This window comes from Bombina bombina, chromosome 2 (assembly GCF_027579735.1).
Source record: "Bombina bombina isolate aBomBom1 chromosome 2, aBomBom1.pri, whole genome shotgun sequence".
NCBI lineage: Eukaryota > Metazoa > Chordata > Amphibia > Anura > Bombinatoridae > Bombina > Bombina bombina.
This window is the reverse complement of record NC_069500.1, coordinates 1,329,727,288-1,329,750,137: the sequence shown is the minus strand read 5'-3', so window position 1 is coordinate 1,329,750,137 and position 22,850 is coordinate 1,329,727,288. Positions and strand designations below refer to the sequence as shown.

General features: G+C 38.1%; 1 protein-coding gene across 1 annotated transcript in view; it reads left to right on the top strand.

Moving 5' to 3' along the window:
• The window catches only part of ADD1 (adducin 1), a 648,507-nt gene extending 627,584 nt beyond the window's left edge, over positions 1-20,923 (top strand). The window contains exon 20 of the mRNA XM_053700307.1: positions 17,243-20,923. Coding sequence (XP_053556282.1) covers positions 17,243-17,613 — 371 coding nt within the window. The 3' untranslated portion in view covers positions 17,614-20,923. The remainder of the gene's footprint in view (positions 1-17,242) is intronic.
• The last annotated feature ends 1,927 nt before the right edge of the window (positions 20,924-22,850 follow it).

Below are 22,850 nucleotides of genomic sequence, written 5' to 3'. Positions count from 1 at the left end.
CAATTTTCCATTTAAAGGGCCAGTTACAAATAGTTTGTAACACCATTCCTATATGCCTCTTGCCTTTTCTCTGTCAGAGGGCTATGCTGTTTGCATTTTTTCCCATTCCTGAAACTGCCATATAAGGAAATTGATAATTTTGCTTTATATGTTGTTGTTTTTTCTCTTACATTTGCAAGATGTCTCAATCTGATCCTGTCTCAGAAATCACTGTTGGAACTCTGCTGCCGGATAACGGTTCTACCAAAGCTAAGTGCATTTGTTGTAAACTTGTGGAGGTTATATCTCCAGCTGTGGTTTGTAATAGTTGTCATCATAAACGTTTTAATGCAGAAAATGTATCCATCGTAGTAGTTCATTACCTGTTGCTGTTCCCTCAACATCTTATGCACAAGATATACCTGTAAATTTAAAATAATTTATTTCTTATTCTATACAGAAGGCTTTGTCTGCTATTCCGCCTTCTAATAAACGTAAAAGGTCTTTTAAAACTTCTCATAAAGTTGAGGAAATTTCAAATGACCGACAACATACTGAATTATCCTTCTCTGATGAGGATCTATCTGATTCAGAAGATCCTGCCTCAGATATTGACACTGAGAAATCTTCTTGTTTAAAAGGGAGTATATTCGTTCTTTGTTAAAAGAAGTGTTGATTACGTTGGATATGGAGGAAACTAGTCCTCTTGATATTAAAACTAGTAAACGTTTAAATTCTGTTTATAAACCTCCTGTGGTTATTCCATAGGTTTTTCCAGTTCCTGATGCTATTTCTGATATGATTTCTAAGGAATGGAATAGGCCTGGTACTTATTTTATTCCTTATTCAAGGTTTAAAAAATTGTACCCTTTGCCAGCAGTTTCTTTAGAGTTTTGGGAAAAGATCCATAAAGTTGATGGGGCTATCTCTACTCTTGCTAAACGTACTACTATTCCTACGGAAGATAGTACTTCTTTTAAAGATCCTTTAGATAGAAAACTTGAATCTTATCTAAGGAAAGCCTATTTATATGCTGGTCATCTTCTAAGGCCTGCAATTTCTTTGGCTGATGTTGCAGCTGCATCAACTTTTTGGTTGGAACATTTAGTGCAACAAGAATTGGATTCTGATTTGTCTAGCATTGTTCGCTTACTCCAACATGCTAATCATTTTATCTGTGATGCTATTTTTGATATCATCAAAATTGATGTTAAATCTATGTCTTTAGCTATTTTAGCTAGAAGAGCTTTGTGACTTAAATCTTGGAATGCTGACATGACTTCTAAGTCCAGATTGCTATCTCTTTCTTTCAAAGGTAATAAGTTATTTGGTTCTCAGTTGGATTCAATAATTTCAACTGTCACTGGGGGGGGTAGGGAGTTTTTTTGCCTCAGGATAAAAGACCTAAGAGTAAATCTAAAGCTGCTAACCGTTTTCGTTCCGTTCGACAAAATACGGAACAGAAATCTAATCCTTCCCCCAAGGAATCTGTTTCCAATTGGAAGCCTTCCTCAAATTGGAATAAGTCCAAGCCATTTAAGAAATCAAAGCCCCCAAGTCCGCATGAAGGTGTGACCCTCATTCCAGCTCAGCTGGTGGGGGGCAGATTAAGATTTTTCAAAGATGTTTGGATCAATTCAGTCCAAAATCAATGGATTCAGAGTATTAACTCTCATGGGTACAGAATAGGAGTAAGACCGGCTGTGAGAAGATTTTTTCTCTCACACATTCCAGCAAACCCAGTAAAGGCTCAGGCTTTCCTGAAGTGTGTTTCAGACCTGGAGTTATCAGGGGTAATAATGCCAGTTCTGTTTCAGGAACAGGGTCTGGGGTTTTATTCAAATCTATTCATTGTCCCAAAGAAAGAAAATTAATTCAGACCAGTTTCGGATCTAAAGATTTTGAATCGATATGTAAGAGTACCAACTTTCAAAATGGTGACTCTAAGGACTATTCTGCCTTTTTTTCAGCAAGGGCATTATATGTCCACAATAGATTTACAGGATGCATATCTTCATATTCCGATTCATCCAATTTACTATCAGTTCCTGAGATTCTCTTTTCTAGACAAGCATTACCAATTTGTTGCTCTTCCCTTTGGCCTAGCGACAGCTCCAAGAATCTTTTCAAAGGTTCTTGGTGCCCTACTCTCTGTAATCAGAGAGCGGTGTATTGCGGTTTTTCCTTATTTGGACGATATCTTGGTACTTGCTTAGTCTTTAGTTGATTTGTGTGAGATTCTGCAGAACGTAGTGTTGTTTCTTCAAAGACATGGTTGGAGGATCAATTTACCAAAAAAAATTGACTCCTCAGACAAGGGTAACCTTTTTAGGTTTCCAAATAGGTTCAGTGTCAATGACTCTGTCCCTAACAGACAAGAGATGATTAAAATTGGTTTCAGCTTGTCGGAACCTTCAGTCTCAATCATTCCCTTCAGTGGCTATGTGCATGGAAGTTTTAGGTCTCATGACTGCAGCATCGGACGCGATCCCCTTTGCTCGTTTTCATATGAGACCTCTCCAGCTTTGTATGCTGAACCAATGGTGAAGGGATTATACAAGGATATCACAATATCCTTAAATCCCAATGTTAGACTCTCTTTGACTTGGTGGTTAGATCACCGTCGTATGATTCTAGGGGTCTCTTTCGTTCTTCAACCTGGACTGTAATCACAACAGATGTAAGTATTTCAGGTTGGGGGGCTGTTTGGGGATCTCTGACAGCACAAGGGTTTGGAAATCTCAAGAGGCGAGATCACCAATAAATATTTTGGAACTCAGTGTCATTCTCAGGGCTCTTCAGTTTTGGCCTCTGTTGAAGAGAGAACCGTTCATTTTTTTTTTCAGACGGACAATATCACAACTGTGGCTTATGTCAAATCATCAGGGTGGGACTCACAGTCCTCAAGCTATGAAAGAAGTATCTCGGATACTTTTTTGGGCAGAATCCAGCTCCTGTCTAATTTCTGCGGTTCATATCCCAGGTATAGACAATTGGGAAGCGGATTACCTCAGTCGTCAGACTTTACATCCAGGGGAGTGGTCTCTCCACCCAGAGGTGTTTTCTCAAGTTGTTCAGATGTGGGGTCTTCCAGAAATAGATCTGATGGCATCTCATCTAAACAAGAAACTTCCCAGGTACCTGTCCAGGTCCAGGGATCCTCAGGCGGAAGCAGTGGGATGTGTTGACACTTCCTTGGTGTTATCATCCTGCTTATATTTTCCCGCCTCTAGTTCTTCTGCCAAGAGTGATCTCCAAAATCATCATGGAGCAATCGTTTGTGCTGCTGGTGGCTCCAGCATGGCCTCACAGGTTTTGGTATGCGGATCTTGTCAGGATGTCCAGTGGCCAACCTTGGCCACTTCCATTAAGGCCAGACCTTCTATCCCAAGGTCCGTTTTTCCATCAGGATCTCAAATCATTAAATTTGAAGGTATGGAAATTGAACGCTTAGTGCTTAGTCATAGAGGATTTCTGACTCCGTGATTAATACTATGTTACAAGCTCATAAATCTGTTTCTAGAAAGATTTATTATCGAGTTTGGAAGACTTACATTTCATGGTGTTCTTCTCATAAATTTTCTTGGTATTCTTTTAGAATTCCTAGAATTTTACAGTTTCTTCAGGATGGTTTGGATAAAGGTTTGTCTGCAAGTTCCTTGAAAGGACAAATCTCGGCTCTTTCTGTTTTATTCCACAGAAAATTTGCTAAGCTTCCTGATATTCATTGTTTTGTACAGGCTTTGGTTCGTATCAAGCCTGTCATTAAATAAATCCCTCCTCCTTGGAGTCTTAAATTTGGTTTTGAAGGCTTTACAGGCTCCTCCATTTGAGCCTATGCATTCTTTGGACATTAAACTACTTTCTTGGAAAGTGTTGTTCCTTTTGGCCATCTCCTCTGCTAGAAGAGTTTCTGAATTATCTGCTCTCTTGTGAGTCTCCTTTTCTGATTTTTCATCAGGATAAGGCAGTTTTGTGGATTTCATTGAAATTCTTACCTAAGATTGTGAATTCTAACATTAATAGAGAAATTGTTATCCCTTCTTTGTGTCCTAATCCTAAGAATTCTTTGGAGAGATCTTTACATTCTTTGGATGTGGTGAGAGCTCTGAAATATTATGTTGAAGCTACTAAAGTTTTCAGGAAGACTTCCGGTCTATTTGTTCTCTTTTCTGGTTCCAGGAAAGGTCAGAAGGTTTCTGCCGTTTCCTTGGCGTCGTGGTTAAAGCTTTTGATTCATCAAGCTTATTTGGAGTCGGGTCAAGCCCCGCCTCAAAGAATTACAGCTCATTCTACTAGATCCGTCTCCACTTCCTGGGCTTTTAAGAATGAAGCTTCAGTTGATCAGATTTGTAAAGCTGCAACTTGGTCTTCTTTGCATACATTTACTAAATTCTATCATTTTGATGTATTTGCTTCTTCGGAAGCAGTTTTTGGTAGAAAAGTTCTTCAGGCAGCTGTTTCAGTTTGATTCTTCTGCTTCTAATTTTAATTTTTTTCTTTTCAATTATGAGACTAAACTTATGATTTGGGTTGTGGATTATTTTTTTTCAGCAGAATATGAATAAGAAATGAATTTATCAAGTAAGTTCTTACATAAATTATGTTTTCTTTCATGTAATTGGCAAGAGTCCATGAGGCCCACCCTTTTTATGGTGGTTATGATTTTTTTGTATAAAGCACAATTATTCCAAATTCCTTTCTTGATGCTTTTTACTCCTTTCTTATCACCCCACTACTTGGCTATTCATTAAACTGAATTGTGGGTGTGGTGAGGGGTGTATTTATAGGCATTTTGAGGTTTGGGAAACTTTGCCCCTCCTGGTAGGATTGTATATCCCATACGTAACTAGCTCATAGACTCTTGCCAATATGACAGAAATTAATTCATCAGGTAAGTTCTTGCATAAATTATGTTTTCTGCCCCATGCTAAAAGTAAGCTTAGATTTGTAGTACATTTTTGGTCTAAAAATAAACCAAGAAAATCTAACCCTGGCTCTAAATCTGCATGATGGTGCAGCCCCTGTGCCAGACCAGTCTTTGGTAGATATTGCTCTAGTTCTAACTACAGAATTAAACCAGGGGTTTTATTCAAATCTTCATATTACCAGAGAAAGTGGGTATTTCTCTTGCAAGGTGTATCCAGTCCACGGATTCATCCTTTACTTGTGGGATATTCTCATTCCCTACAGGAAGTAGCAAAGAGAGCACACAGCAAAGCTGTCCATATAGCTCCCCCTCAAGCTCCACCCCGCAGTCATTCTCTTTGCTGGCTCTAAGCACTAGGGTCTCTCTCGGGAGTGTAAAGTGAATGTGGTATTAGAATTGTAGTTTTATTATCTTCAATCAAAAGTTTGTTATTTTTAAAGTGATGAAGATTTCTGCGGAGAGGAAAATGATTTTAGCATGTTGTAACTAAAATCCACTGCTGTTCACACACAGGACTGAGGAGTACCAGAAAACTTCAGTTGGGGGGAACAGTTTGCAGGGTGATCTGCAATAAGGTATGTTCAGTCATTTATTTCTAGACAAGACTGAGATAATGCTAGAAGACTGACAATATCCCCATGTGGGGAGGGTAAGCTATGTTCACAGACTTGGTAAGGAATTGAATGCTTACATAATAGGGCTAATTATGCTGGTTGACACTTATTCAGGGCAATCGATTGTTTGGCTAACGAAAAATTGTTTTGCAAGACACTTTGAAAGCCCTTTTGGGGTTTTTTCTGGGGTTATTACCACATGGCTGTTTTTTAGTCACTTAGGAGTGATTTACTAGGCCTCACAGCTCCGGATTAGAGTGGGAGGGGCCTAATTGCCTCAGATGCATAGTTAGAATTGCAGAGAAGTTCATGCTGTTTCACATGGAGGGTCCTGCTGATGTTTGAGGGCCTAAAAGAAGCTATATTCCCCCAAATCTGATCCCTAAGGGAAGGTAGAGCCACAGCAAGGCTGTGGCAAGGTGCTGTAGTGATTTAACCAGGTGTTGGCTTTAGGCTGCTCCGGTTTGGGCATTAAGGGGTTAATCGTTTTGAAACTTGGGGTGCAATCTTATTAAGGCTTTAGCTACATACTGTGAAAATTTCAGAAAGATTGCTGCATTTTTCACCGTTTTGTAAAATTGTGTGCTCTTTTTATCTCTTAAAGGCACAGTAACGTTTTTTTCAAATTGTGTTTTTTATTTGATTAAAGTGATTCCATGCCTGTTTGTGTACTCTACTAGTCTGTTAAACATGTCTAACACTAAGGAAAATCCTTGTTCAATGTGTTTAGAAGCCATGGTGGAACCCCCTCAGAATGTGTCCCACTTGTACTGATATGTCTGTACACTTTAAAGATCATATTGTTGCACTTAAGAATGTGGCCCAAGATGATTCTCAGACTGAAGGTAACGAGGGTAGCCTGTCTGCCTCTCCCCAAGTGTCACAACCAGTTACGCCCGCGCAAGCGACGCCTAGTACGTCTAACCCTTTTACATTACAAGACTTAGCGGCAGTCATGGATAATTCTCTTACAGCCTTCTTATCTAAACTGCCCGTGTTACCTGCAAAGCGCGATAGCTCCGTTTTAAGGGCTCCATGTACTAAGCAGTCAGCGAGCTACCCGCAACAAATCTCGCGTCAAAATTCGCAAACTGATATGTACAAAGCCGTCAATTATGTTAAAACTCGCATCTTTAAAATTGCGAGCGTACTTATCCGCCAAACCTCGCTACCGCTCCATTTTTCACTGTAATTAGACACATTTGACCACCAACTCGCCAAAAACGAATGTACTAAAAAATCTATTTGTCCGCTCGCTACAATTTCCGCTCCCACCTCGTTATTTTTGCCTCGCCACCTTTTAGGTGGCGGGCAAGGTACAAAACAATAGGAAATTCAATCTAGACGCCAGTCTAGACATATATAAAAGGCAGTAATATCAGCATTGTACAGCATAACTGGCGTCTAATTTGTCTCTCATTTCCATGTACATAAATTGCGCCCAATTTGTCGACTGTAATTAAAGAGTAATCTATATTTTAAATTTGTATTGTATAGTTGTCAATCTTTATAATTATTTTTATATTAATATTTATATATTATCAGATCCAGATGAAGCCATATCCAAATTGTAAATAAATATTACAAAAATAACGCTCTGTTATCACTCTTCAAAAAATTTTGAACAATAATAAAGTTGTTTAGATAAGTTGAACTTTTATAGGAGCAAAATTCTATTCCCGTGACTACTATGATGTTCGTGACACCTTGCATGTCACGTGTTAAGAATTGGCCAGACAATTCAACTGAAAGTTAAGTACATCAGCTTAGTCGCGGCGAGCGAGGCGTCAAATTTATCAACAATCCGCAACTGCTCGCGGCGGGCTAGACTTGTCTATTTATTTGGGGAATATTAGTACATAGCGACAGCGGACACCATTTCGCCTGCGGCGAGTAACGGCGAGTTTATCCGCGTCTACAATGACGGATGAATTGACGGCTTAGTACATGGAGCCCGAACAGAATATGAGCATTCTGACGCTTTGGTAGCCGTATCCGATATACCCTCACAACGCTCTGAAGTGGGAGCGAGGGATTTGATGTCTGAGGGAGAAGTCTCTGATTCAGGAAGGGTTCCTCCCCAGACAGATTCAGATACATTGGCTTTTAAATTTAAACTAGAACACCTCCGTGTTTTACTTAGGGAGGTATTAGCTACTCTGGATGACTGTTACCCTTTGGTGATCCCAGAGAAATTGTGTAAAATGGACAAGTACCTAGAGGTCCCTGTTTACACGGATGCGTTTCCGGTCCCTAAGAGGATTGCGACTATCGTTGCTAGGGAGTCGGATAGGCCTGGTGTCCCTTTTGTCCCCCATCCTGTTTTTAAGAAAATGTTCCCCATATCTGACCCCATGCGGGACTCGTGGCAGACGGTCCCTAAGGTGGAGGGGGCTGTTTCTACACTAGCTAAACGCACAACCATACCAATTGAAGACAGTTGTGCTTTTAAAGACCCTATGGATAAAAAATTAGAGGGTTTACTTAAGAAAATTTTTGTTCAACAAGGTTTTCTTCTCCAACCTATTGCCTGCATTATTCCTGTAACTGCAGCTGCTTTCTGGTTTGAGGCGCTGGAAGACTCGCTCCAGACGGAGACATCATATGAGGAAATTATGGATAGAATTAAGGCTCTAAAGCTAGCTAATTCTTTTATCACTGACGCCGCTTTCCAAATAGCTAAGTTAGCGGCGAAAAATTCAGGTTTCGCCATTTTGGTCGGCCGATGTGTCGTCTAAATCCAAGCTTTTGAACATTCCGTTCAAAGGGAAGACCCTATTCGGGCCTGAATTGAAAGAGATTATTTCAGATATCACCGGCGGAAAAGGCCATGCTCTCCCTCAGGACAAAGCCTTTAAAACAAAGAACAAAGCTAATTTTCGTTCCTTTCGCAATTTCAGGAACGGCCCCGCTTCATCCTCTCCGGCTGCAAAGCAAGAGGGTAACGCTTCACAGCCCAAGGCAAACTGGAAACCTTACCAGGGCTGGAATAAGGGTAAACAGGCCAAAAAGCCTGCAGCTGCCACCAAGACAGCATGAAGGGGTAGCCCCTGATCCGGGACTGGATCTAGTAGGGGGCAGACTCTCTCTCTTCGCTCAGGCCTGGGCAAGAGATGTACACGATCCTTGGGCATTAGAGATTGTAGCCCAGGGATACCTTCTAGAATTCAAGGACTCTCCTCCAAGGGGAAGGTTCCACATTTCTCGTCTGTCTACAGATCAGACAAAGAAAGAGGCGTTTTTACACTGTGTAGAAGATCTACATACAATGGGAGTGATCCACCCAGTTCCAATTGCAGAACAAGGACTGGGGTTTTACTCAAACCTGTTTGTGGTTCCCAAGAAAGAAGTAACTTTCAGACCAATCCTGGATCTCAAAATTCTAAACAAATTCCTCAGAGTCCCATCATTCAAGATGGAGACCATTCGGACAATCTTACCAATGATCCAGGCGGGTCAATATATGACTACCGTGGATCTAAAGGATGCGTATCTGCACATTCCTATCCACAAAGATCATCATCAGTTTCTCAGGTTCGCCTTTCTGGACAAGCATTTTCAGTTTGTGGCTCTTCCTTTCGGGTTGGCCACTGCTCCCAGAATTTTCACAAAGGGGCTAGGGTCCCTCCTGGTGGTTCTAAGACCGCGGGGCATAGCAGTGGCACCTTACCTAGACGACATCTTAATTCAGGCGTCAACTTTCCAAAGAACCAAGTCTCACACGGAGATTGTATTGGCCTTTCTGAGGTCTCACGGGTGGAAGGTGAACATCAAAAAGAGTTCTCTCTCCCCCCTCACAAGAGTTCCATTCCTATGAATCCTGATAGACTCGGTAGAAATGAAAATATTTCTGACGGAGGTCAGAAAGCTAAAACTCTTAACTACTTGCCGAGCTCTTTATTCCATTCCTCGGCCATCTGTGGCTCAGTGCATGGAGACAATCGGACTAATGGTTGCGGCAATGGACATAGTCCCTTTTGCTCGGATACACCTCAGACCACTGCAACTATGCATGCTCAAACAGTGGAATGGGGATTATGCAGATTTGTCTCCTCAAATTCAGTTGGACCAGGAGACCAGAGATTCTCTTCCCTGGTGGTTGTCTCAGGATCACCTGTCTCAAGGAATATGTTTCCGCAGGCCAGAGTGGATCATCGTAATGACCAACGCCAGTCTGTTAGGCTGGGGTGCGGTCTGGGACTCCCTGAAAGCTCAGGGCTTATGGTCTTGGGAAGAAACTCTTCTCCCGATAAACATTCTGGAACTGAGGGCGATATTCAACGCTCTTCAGGCATGGCCTCAACTAGCGGCGGCCAAATTCATCAGATTTCAGTCTGACAACATCACGACTGTAGCTTACGTCAATCATCAGGGGGGAACAAAGAGTTCCCTAGCGATGACGGAAGTAACCAAAATAATCAGGTGGGCGGAGGATCACTCCTGCCATCTCTCAGCAATTCACATCCCAGGAGTAGACAACTGGGAGGCGGACTTTCTAAGTCGTCAGACTTTTCACCCGGGGGAGTGGGAACTCCACCCGGAGGTATTTGCCCAGCTGACTTGGCTATGGGGCACCCCAGAGTTGGATCTGATGGCGTCCCGTCAGAACACTAAACTTCCTCTCTACGGGTCCAGGTCCCGGGATCCCAAGGCGGTATTGATAGATGCTCTAGCAGCACCTTGGTCCTTCAATCTGGCTTATGTTTTTCCACCGTTTCCTCTCCTCCCGCGTCTGGTTGCCAGAATCAAGCAGGAGAAGGCCTCTGTGATTCTGATAGCGCCTGCGTGGCCACGCAGGACTTGGTATGCAGACCTAGTGGACATGTCATCTGTCCCACCATGGACACTGCCAATGAGGCAGGATCTTCTAATACAGGGTCCGTTCAAGCATCCAAATTTAGTTTCTCTACGTCTGACTGCTTGGAGATTGAACGCTTAATTCTATCAAAGCGTGGGTTCTCTGAGTCAGTTATAGATACTCTGATTCAGGCTAGAAAGCCTGTCACCAGGAAAATATACCATAAGATATGGCGGAAATATCTTTGTTGGTGTGAATCCAAGGGTTACTCATGTAGTAAGATTAGGATTCCCAGGATATTGTCCTTTCTCCAAGAAGGACTGGAGAAAGGATTGTCAGCTAGTTCCTTAAAAGGACAAATATCTGCTTTGTCTATCCTGTTACACAAGCGTCTGGCAGAGGTACCAGACGTTCAAGCGTTTGCTCAGGCTTTAGTCAGAATCAAGCCTGTCTATAAACCTGTGGCTCCGCCATGGAGTTTGAATCTAGTTCTTTCAGTTCTTCAAGGGGTTCCGTTTGAACCTTTTACATTCCATAGACATTAAGTTGTTATCTTGGAAAGTTTTGTTTTTGATAGCTATCTCTTCTGCTCGAAGAGTTTCAGAATTATCTGCCTTACAGTGTGATTCACCTTACCTGGTGGTCCACGCAGATAAGGTAGTTTTGCGTACCAAGCCTGGTTTTCTTCCTAAAGTTGTTTCTAACAAGAATATTAACCAGGAAATAGTTGTTCCTTCTCTGTGTCCTAATCCATCTTCGAAGAAGGAACGTCTATTACACAATCTTGATGTAGTTCGTGCTTTAAAGTTCTATTTACAAGCAACTAAGGATTTCAGACAAACATCTTCCTTGTTTGTTATCTATTCTGGTAAGAGGAGAGGTCAGAAAGCGACTGCTACCTCTCTTTCCTTTTGGCTGAAAAGCATCATCCGTTTGGCCTATGAGACTACTGGCCAGCAGCCTCCTGAAAGAATTACTGCTCATTCTACCAGAGCAGTGGCTTCCACATGGGCTTTCAGAAATGAGGCTTCTGTTGAACAGATTTGTAAGGCAGCGACTTGGTCTTCACTGCATACTTTTGCCAAATTTTACAAATTCGATACTTTTGCTTCTTCGGAGGATATTTTTCGGAGAAAGGTTTTGCAAGCAGTGGTGCCTTCCGTTTAAGGTACCTGTCTTGTTCCCTCCCTTCATCCGTGTCCTAATGCTTTGGTATTGGTATCCCACAAGTAAAGGATGAATCCGTGGACTGGATACACCTTGCAAGAGAAAACAGAATTTATGCTTACCTGATAAATTACTTTCTCTTGCGGTGTATCCAGTCCACGGCCCGCCCTGGCATTTAAGTCAGGTAAAAAAAAATTTGTTTAAACTACAGTCACCACTGCACCCTATGGTTTCTCCTTTTTCTTCCTAACCTTTGGTCGAATGACTGGGGGGTGGAGCTAGAGGGGGAGCTATATGGACAGCTTTGCTGTGTGCTCTCTTTGCTACTTCCTGTAGGGAATGAGAATATCCCACAAGTAAAGGATGAAGCCGTGGACTGGATACACCACAAGAGAAAGTAATTTATCAGGTAAGCATAAATTCTGTTTTTTTACCTTAAAGGGACAGTATACACTCATTTTCATATAACTGCATGTAATAGACACTACTATAAAGAATAAGATGCACAGATACTGATATAAAAATCCAGTATAAAATGGTTTAAAAACGTATTTAGAAACTTTCCGTTTAGCTCTGTTGAAAAGGTAGTTGGAAAGCCCACTGCAAGTGGGAAATAAGACACTCCCCCCCCCCCTTCTTTTGCATATGAAAAGACCCTTTACACAAACAGGAGCAAGCTGGAGAAGGTAGCTGACTGTATTCAAATAAAACTTTGGGGCTTGGTTAGGAGTCTGAAAATCAGAGCAATGTTCTTTAAAAATAAGCAAAATTATAAAAAAAACTTAAAAAAAAACTTTATGGGCTTTATAAATAGATCTACAAAACATTTATGCAAAGAAAAAATTAGTGTATAATGGCCCTTTAAGTTCCTACTTTCAATGTGGATGCAATTTGCACTATACTTCCTTTAGTGCAGGAGGGTCAGTTTTATGTTTACCATAGACATTCAAGATGCTTTTTTACATATCCCTATTCATAGGGATCATGTCATGGACCTGAGATTTGCTTTTCTTAACAAACATTATCAGTTTGTGGCCCTTTCTTTCAGTCTTGCTAGAGTTTTTACAAATGTGCTAGAAGCTGTCTGTGGTTCAAGTTTAAGGAGTCTCTGTAGTTCCTTACTTAGACAATCTTTTGGGGCAGACACCATCTATTCATCTAGCTGAGCCCCACGCCCAGGTCATTTGGAAAATAAATCTTTGAAAGAGCTCATAATCTCCTCTGATCTTTGTATCTTTTCTGGGGTTCAAAATAGATTCAGTGACTTTACACCTGTTCAATCAACACATACTTTAGTTACAACAAGCCGGCTCTCATCTTCAACTTAATACTTTTTTCTTCTGTTGTTCTATATATGGGCAGGTCAGCAGGAAAAAAATACCTAACTCCCGGAATAAGTGAGAAATAGTTGAACAGGTTAATTCAGCAGTCAATAAGGCATCATAGATATGTCAAGGTAGCATACAACATACTGCTGGTCTTCTGCTCTATGCATGGAAGTTGTTGGTCTCATGGTAGCGGACTCAGATACAGTTCCATTTACTAGATTTCATCTTCAGTCCATCTAATTACAAATATTTTAGTGGAATGGGGCCACAAAGTTCTGTCTTAGAGAATCCTGTTGGATCACAGGTCATAACAGTCTGTAACCTAGTAGCAGACTCACAATTCCTTGGTTTAGGGAGCCTCTTTTCTTCGGCCAGTATGGGTAGTAATTTCCAAAGATGCCTATTTAATAGATTGAGGTGCAGTCAACATATAAACGCTCTAGAACTCCATGCAATCTTTAGGGCTCTCGAGAGTTGAACCAGCCTCAGGCAGGAATATTCTATTTCATTAAGATAGTGTTATAGCAGTGGCTTACACCAATAATCAGGGAGGAACCTCCGTTCCTTAGCAATGAGGAAAGTTTTCCGCATCATCAATTCAGCAGAAATGGTTATCATTGCAAGATTTTTGCAATTTGGGACAGTGTTTCTAAGTCACCTATCTCTTCACCCAGGAGAGTGAATCAGTGAGTTTTCTAACAGATTGAGAGACGGTGGGGCCTGCGATAGATGGACACACAGCATCTCGCTTAAATTACAAGCTGCCCCATTATTGTGCCAGGTCTTGAGACCCTCAGATGAGTCTGATAGATGCCCTAGTGTTTCACTGGGGATTGAACCTGATTAACATCTTTCCTCCGTTTTGTATTGCTATCCAGTGTGGTAGCCAAAATCAAGCAGAAGTAAGCTTCAGCCGTTTTGATTGCTCTGGTGTGGCCTTGCAGTATTTGGTTTGTAGATTTAGTTTGATGTACTGGTGCCCACCTTGGAGGCTTCTGAGAAGGGATCTTCTTTCCTCAAGGTCCTTTCTTTTATCAAGATCTCATGACTCTGAATTTGACAGCCTGTCGATTAAATGGTTAGTGTTGTCTCAAGAGAGGTTGTTCTGATAGCAGTTATTGGCACTGATTCAGGCTAAGAAACCTGTTACCAGTTGATTTTTTATTTTTTTTATCATGTGATTAGAAATTTTATGGTCTAGTGTGCAAGAATACTATTGAAATTCTTTTTGAATTCCCTTGAAGGGTTTTAAAAAGGTTTTTCAGCTAGTTATGTTAAGGGTCAGATTTCAGCTCCTCTTCTGTCTTTTTCCATAATAGGATTACTAAAATTCCAGATTTTCAGAACTTTATTTATGCGCTGATCAGAATTAAACCAGTTATTTGTCCAGTTTCTCCTCCTTGGAATCTTTATCTGCTTTTGAGGGTTCTTCAAACTCCTTTTGAGCCTATACATTGGTTCAACTTAATCTTTTATCTTGGAATGTTTTTTCCCTTGGCTATTTCTTCTTACAAACCTCCTTTTATGAATTTTCATCAGGATAATGCTGTTCTTTGCACTAGTTATTCCTTTCTTCCTAAGGTGGTATCTACAGATACTATGAACCAGGAAAATGCGGTTACCTCTTTTTGTTCACCTCCTAAGAATTCTAAATAACAAAATAACAAATAAACAAAACCTTTTTAAATGCTGCAAATTTGCCTGAAAAAAACACTTATAGTTTTATATTAAAATTTGGATCTTAATCACACAATATGGCCATATTCTGTTGACTGTTCCAAACACTACAACACTTTACCTTTTACAGGCTGATTAATTCCTGCTTTTTCTCTTTATAACAGAATGAGGCCCCCTGGCTTTATACTCCAAAACACTGTCATGAGTAAACCTGAGCTTGGGTGGGGTGCAGTGTCTGGTTTGGTGGAGTAGGGATAATGGTTTGGGCTAGGGTTATCTTAATGCTACATGATACAAAGACTTTAGACAGTTGGGTGCTTCCAACGTTATGCCTTTGGGGAAGGTATTTTTCTGCTCCAGCATTACTGTGCCCCTGTGTACAAAGTGAGTTCCATGAAGACATGGTTTGATGAGTTTAGTGGCATGTACTGACCACAACCACATGGAATAACCTTGGGTGAATTAGAAAGACAATTGTGATCCAGACCTTCTCCTTTTTTTGTCAGCATCTAGAACATGTCAATAACTATGGGCTGAGCCTGCAAGTATTTGTTAGGTATTGAAATGCTTATACAAGCAGCTATTTCACATACAAAAAATCTATCTCCCTTTTACCCACTACTGGGAGATTAATCAAAGAACACATTAAATGGAAGAAAAAGTTAGAGTACAATGTCCCTTTAAAGGGTATAGTAGCAGAGAATGTATATGTAATTGAGCAGTAGAGTTAGACTAAACACAAAACATTTTTATATACTCATATTCAAATTCTTTTTGTCCTGAAAAAGGCTTAGTCCCTGACACTTTTTTTTTTCTTTTTTTTTTTCTTTTTTTCTCATGGTGCATACTATAATTTTCTTACTTTATTCTGTCCTTGCAACCTGGTTTTGATCTTTTTTGTATTTTTATTTATATTACAAAAAAGATATAACAAAATTGGAAAAAAAAAAAGAAAGAAAGAAAATGAGACAACACAGACGTGGAGTTAACATATCTGGTCCATAACATTCTCCAAAGTTTTGATAGATTGATAAAGTCCCAATTAGTGTCTTCTGGATAAGATTAATAGTAGCATGCAGAAGTCCATTTATGGTATCTCATTAACAAGTAAAGAAACAAGAACATATAACACATTCCTTAAAACCAAATAAACTGTTATTTATAGGTTAACATTGGAGTATCTACAGATTAACATAGCATCCCATTTTTCTATCATTATTCAAGACATGTTTTAGATACAATTCCTTCAAATGCACCCCTTAAATGTTTCAAATAATCTTCCCACACTGTGGACAAGACATAAGACATTTAGCTGATTATGTATTAAGTAAGGATATCTTTCTAGTAAAAGATTGAGTGACCTGTTTTGTCCAGTCCTGGATAGTAGGGATAACTGATTCCATCTTCTTAAAATCATCTATTTGGCCGAATTATTAAAAGTATGATAAAGGTGTTTAAGGTGTGGAGTTTTTATAAGTGGAGGAATATTAAATAAGATCTGTGTGTTCTGCTAGGAACGAGTTTACCGATAATCTCTATTAAATTTCTTCAGAAAGGTTGGATTTTAGAGCAACCCCGCCAAATATGAAGTCACCCCTCTGTTGGCAACAACGCCAGCATTTGCCTAAGGCTCCTGCAAACAAATGTTTAATTTGTATAGGTATAAAATACCACCTAGTTGACTATTTTTAAGTTTAGTTCAAGGGTTTGGGCTGCGTGAGCCGAGTTTGCTGTGTATTAAATGTTAGATTCACTGTTTCTTAGTAATTATGGTAGTGAATTTTCTATTCCAACTCTTCGTATATAAAGAAAGATTAGGGACTATTGTTTTTGTTAGTTTAGAGTATAGTTTTGATAATACACATTTTGACAGTTTTGGATTTGTACATAATTGCTCAAACCCTGTAAAAGATCTGTACATCTATTTTTTTTTAAAGTTTATTCATAGTATAAACTTAAAAAAACTTAAACTTATTTGGTGATATCTGATCAATCATTTACAAATGCCCAGCCTGGTTCAGGTATTTAATTTATATGTTTGGATTTGCCAGAATCTAGCATGAGATATACTGGAAGGAGACTATTGAGAGTAGTACCTATAGATATAGAGCAATGCAGTCCTCCTAGGAAATCTGGATTATGAATTATAGAGATCAGTGGGGAGAACTGATCTCATTCTTTAACATTATGTGAGGCTTGTTTCTTTTATTCTGTCACTCAATGGCATTCACTCCACCACCTTTCTTTATAGCACACTTGCTGCCTGTGTAATTATTTTTCTTTTGTTAATGTTTGCTCATTCTTGTCCCTTGTTTGCCTCTTTTACTAAGGAGGCTGAAATATTGTCTGCTGCTATCTTGCACTGAAGATTTTGCTTCCTTGGTAGTCTGCCACTATCTCTCCACATGGAGATTTCCCTTGTCAATAGACAGAAATTTACATTTTATCTTTTATTAAATAGAATATCAAGGTCATTGCTTCTATAATAGAACATGATTATACATTTCACAGGTTTCTAAACATGTAACTGCTTTTTAACCATAAACTGTGGCTTTATAACCTTGCCCTTCCTTAAATGTGTTTAACACGTTTCTAATCTAAAGTGTATGTAGTCCAAGTATTACACATGTATGTATTAAATTATCTGCTCTTCTATAATAAAAAGTAGCAAATATATTTCATACACATGTGTAATATTCAGCAATTGCTTTATCTGCATTTTGCTTATTTATTTATTTTTGTCCACCAGAGTCACAACAGGAACAGACTTACAAAGATGACAGTGATGCTGCAACCTTGAAGCAAACTATTCCAGATCTCACCCCTGATGAACCTTCTGAAGCACTCAGCTTCCAAGTTTTGGGAAATAAAGATGAAGACAATATTTCCAATGATGGAGACCTTGTAAAAGTTCCTGATTCTTTTCATGAAATACAGGATCCCCAAACAGAGCATGTTGACTCTCCCATCACGCCAGTAGCCGATGACGTAGTGCAGGCTGATGCAGCTCAAGCAGATGCTGGAAGTGATGAATCCCCTGGAAAATCACCCTCAAAAAAGAAAAAGAAATTCCGTACTCCTTCCTTCCTAAAAAAGAACAAAAAAAAGACTGAATCCTAAAGACTTGCAGGAGCACTGTCATGGTCCTATGAGTCAATCAGTTAACCACTAGAATATATCTGATTTTATATTGCTTTATCTTTAGATTATATAAAGGAATGCAAGAAAATTAAAAAAAGCTAGTTAAAGCTTGTTAAAAGTAAAACCAGAAAACGTACTTTCATATAAGGTGCTAACCTATGCGTTCAGCAGCTAAACATAAAGCAGAACAATTTCAAATGCATATATTCTAAAAATATAATCCTGTATATTTTTTAATTGTATGTTCTTCACTACTGTACTAAAACACTCATTTAGCTTCTAGTTTTTAAAAACCAAACTTGATTTTGGAACATGCAGGTTCTCTTATGTTGATTTTCATTAACAAATGCTTTTGACATAAATATAGGTAAGGGTTTTGCACTGGGGGGGGGGGGGGAATGTCCACTATAAGAACTTATATAGTTTGCAGCATTAACTCTTCCTTTGTAAATTTTTTTACAAACAAGGAATGCACAGTTTTCAGTTGTAATTATCTTAGAGTTGCTTTGAATTGCAGCCACTTAGTATATTGTAACCATCACATTTTAATTATTTAAAGGGACATGTTGCTCCAAATTAAAGGAAACATGTATTTCAGTTTTTAATAGAAACATTTTTCTAATATACTTGTATTAGAGTTTACTTGAAGATACCACTAGTTTAGTGACATATGCACATATGCTGTCCATGATGCATACAACCTCATTCAAACACTGTCTGCTCAGAAAGCCATCTATGGGGTGCACCATGTGATCAGCCAGCATCAGCACTCTACATTGTTTGAATGCTTGTACATGGGGCATGCTCAGCGTATGTGTGTATGAAAGTAAAACTGGTAGCTTTTACTACAAGCATTTTTGCTAATAAAAGTATATTGTAATATTTCTGCTATTCAAATTGAATTTCACTCATGCCTATTTTAAAATTAAGTATCAAACGCAATTTTTTTTTAAATTCCATTTTTATAATTATACACCAAATTAAGCAGAGTAATCTGAATTGATTATAGGCATAAGCTGCCATGGTATTTAAATTTTTGCAAGTGCATCCTAATTGAATTCAATGCAGTATGCCACTCATTTAAAATATAAACACATTTATTTTCTACTATTCATTCATTTGTGTAATATATATATATATATACAGTGTGTGTATGTATGTGTGTGTATATATATATATATATATATATATATATATATATATATATATATATATATATTGCCCTTGTTAAATAATTATCATGTAAGCCTATTTCTTGTTAAGCTAATTTTAATTCATTTACTACACTGTTAAGTTATGATCAGGGCTGTTCTAGAAACCACTGACCCCCTAGACAAAAAATTATCTGGTTACCCCTTCACCATTACCCAAAATGCTTTTAATTAGCTGTAGTGAGAAATCCTTATATATTTGTTACATAAATATTCTCAGCAGTAGCATTCACTGGGCTTTCACAAGTTACTGAACATAAAAAACTAATGAGATATACTTGCTCTCAATTTAAATATACCTACTTTAACAAGCTTAATCCAAGTGAACTATAAGTTATCAGAGTATTTTGTTTTTTTATATTTGCAAACTATGTATCTGCAATCTAGCAATGATTGCAACAACAAAAAATTACAAATTGTTTGTAAATATTTAAAATCATCATTTGTTTTGCAAGGGTTTGCAATTTTAGAACACTCCAGGAATATACCCTTTAAATACCCCTTGAGTATTTTTGTCTTTCCCTCCCCTCTTTAGCCCACTAGAGGCAGATATAAATGAACTCAAGTACCAATCTAAGGTCTAACTATGTAGCAGGTTAGACATACAGTACAGTACTTAAATATGCACTCCAGTCTAGTGTGTGTGTGGGGGGGGGGGGAATGGAATAGAAAAAGTAAATAACGTATTTTGCGTAAACATCTTCCGGGGGATAGTTTTTAATGTAATGTACCTTTTAAAGGGGCATTATAATGGAAAAATAAAATACTCTAACTTGTTAGAGCATTTTAACACTTTTGTCCCCTGCAGAGGTGTTAAATTCAAAGTTAAAATTCTGCTCAGTGCCACAGTACATTTCAACTTCTAAGCAGGACATAGTTGATGATTGGTAGTTACCTATCCCATTTGACTCAATGGCTGTGTCCTACTCAGGAGCTGTAGTGTACTGTGGTTCCTAGCAGAATTAGATTAGTGTATGTGTGTGGGAAAAACAAATAGTTAATTGGAAGTGCTCAAAATTAACTGGGTTTATAGTTGCATCATTTCTTCATTCTAGTTTGCATTTTTCACTATAAATCTGTAAGAAGGGGCAACCTAACTAGCTTTACCGATTTACAATGAGCTGAAGAGATCCTATGGGTTGTTGTTTTTTTCTTCCAAGTTTAATTTTTTTTTTTTTTAAATAAAACTGGTTAAAATGTTTGGAGACTTTATCCTGTTTATCAAGTTATTGTCCAAATTGTTTATGTACTAGGCACCAATTTCATAGAGCTTAGAAAAGATTGGATTTTTAAAAAAAAAAATATTTAAGAACACAACTGTCTATCTTAACTTCTGCTATTGCTAAGGTAGTAAAAATGCATGCAGATATTTCCAGTGGATAAATGCAATATATTATGTTTTTATTACTGTTTAAAGGAACATATGAGAAAATAAGGAACATTTTCATTGATACATTAATCACAATTTTCTTTTTGTAAAATATGTGAGCTCATTAACTGTGAAGCATGAATTGCATAATTAATTCACATCTTGCAACGCAACATATAACCAATGCCTTACAGTGTGTAATAGAAAGTGTCTGGCAGTTGTCACCTGAAAACATTTACATTAATCAGTTCTGCTAATCCATACAAAACTGCATCCCTGTAAACTTGCAACTGTGCAATATATTAATACATTAGAACGTTTACGGTCCTTAAGAGCAGTGTTACATCAGTAATATTTGAATTGCAAATAGTAGGATCTTGGGGAACCAAACCTGAAACTGGTCAAAATATATACAAAAAGAGCTGCATGCCACTAGTGATTGTAAACATTTAATTTACTCTCTATTCTTTGTACATTGATGATTATTATTTGAAATAGTGTGTTCTGTTGCCCGTGTCATGCATTTGTAATAGTTTTTTTTCCCCAAAAGTTTTCCTTAATTTTTTCCCTTTATTACAAATTTATTTTAGTTTATCAGATGTGTCTCTGCAAAATGTATAGTAGAGTGATACACATTACATTCTATATCAACTTGTGTTTTTCTTCTGTTCTGTTATTTCACTCCAAAATAAAATATTTGAAACACTGAGGCTTGAGACTTTATAGCATGAATATTACATTTGTGGTAGGTCAAATGGAAAATGGTATTAAATGGATTTAAAAAAATGATTTGCGGGCTGTAAAAAGGAGTAATAAATTATGGACAGAAATCTACACACAGACTTAGGAGGTTTAAAAACCCTTCTTTGGCTTTCATGTTTTATTTGTGATTATTTCCCCAGGGCAGGGCAGTGGTCTACTGTGAAAAGTTCTAGTCATCCTGGGCTGTAAACAAAAACAATACATGGTCATTTTGAAGAATTTATTCTTTTGGAAAGCATTTTCAAAACTTTCTGCTCATCGCTAAAGTAATTATGTAGCTAGGGCCAGGGCCGAATTTACATCTCAGGTGCCTGTAGGCACAAAAACCTGAAGCGTTTTTTATTATTATTTAGGACAACTAAAAATAAATATTAGATGTAAAACATTAAAGCTTAAGGTAATTACATTTTCCCTTTTTTGGAGATACACAAATGCATACACCAATTGCAATATTTGTTGTAATGGAAGCTACACCAAAAATCAATATTCACTTAACTCAAATGGCAATACAATTTCTGTTATGTATAACAAAAACAAATCATGTTACATTTTTAATGCAAAATATTATAAAGAAAACCCTATTTAAAGGGACATAAAATGTGACAATTTGCTAGGGCATTTTATTATTGCACTAGTGCTTGCACAGAAGTGTGTTAGCCTCTTGCAAAAGAGTTAAACACATAGTCAATGTCAGTTCTGAGACAGCAATACACATCTGTGCAGACCCAGATGGGCTCATAAGACATGTTTACTGACAAGCCATTAGTGTATTGCTTTTCTGGAGATGACTGACTATGTGCTTAACACTTTGTTGGAGTTAAACACCGTTTTGGGTAAACAATAGCAATATTAAAACTAGCAGCATGCGAGCTCATCAACCACCTTTGCAGCCAGTGGAAGAAAATCTAAAATGTATGTCTTTTTTTCCACTACAAAAAAATCTTGTGACATCTGATATTTTTGGTACAAATACACACAGATGTTAAATTTATTTTGTTCTGAAATATAAATATAATATGATGTGGCTCTAAAAGGAAAAAATGGATTGTAGATTATATGTAATCCAGGGGTCAACAAATGTGTTTAAAATTAGATGGCAGTAAGAATATTTAGGAGCTCTACTTTTAGGACCCAGACAGTGGTATTTGTATATAGATCTATAGTAAATAATCCAGAAAATTCAGGGGTAAAATTCAACTTACCACAAAACACAAACATACCACACTTGATAAAAGAACAGATGAACAATTTTGAATGTGATGTGTATATGTGTGTGTGTGTGTATATATATATATATATATATATATATATATATACATACACACACACAAATATGCCATGTGAGTGGTTGTATCAATAAAATTAAACGACAACTGATAGTGGAACAATATGACACGGCGGTTAAATCAGAAGCACAGGTCAAGCGTTTAATTAGCAAATGGAAAAAGTTTATTCAGGCACTATCTGAAGAGGAACAAATTCGGGTGATATATCCCTTTAGAGAATCAAAAGTAATAGTTAATGCAATAGCAAGAAATTAATTCCCAAATTTGACAGAAGTCATTAGGCCAGTGGAAACTCAAACACAAGAGTAGGGGGAGGGGAGCCAGAGAGAGGGGGGAATGGTTGTGTTCTTCCTTTTTTTTTTTGTCTGTTTGTGTTTTGTTTTTTTCTTTTAAGGTATGGGCACAAACTGGGTAATCTAATACAATTCAGAATATAAGTTAGCTAAACAAAGGAAAGTAAACCAGGAATATATGCAATTGTTTTACCTGAATTTAACTAAATCGAAATAATGAATCTAAGTTGAAATTTTGTGTGATGTAATAATGGTTTTTGTAGGCAGCCCTGCGAGGCGCTTTTTGTTGGTATGG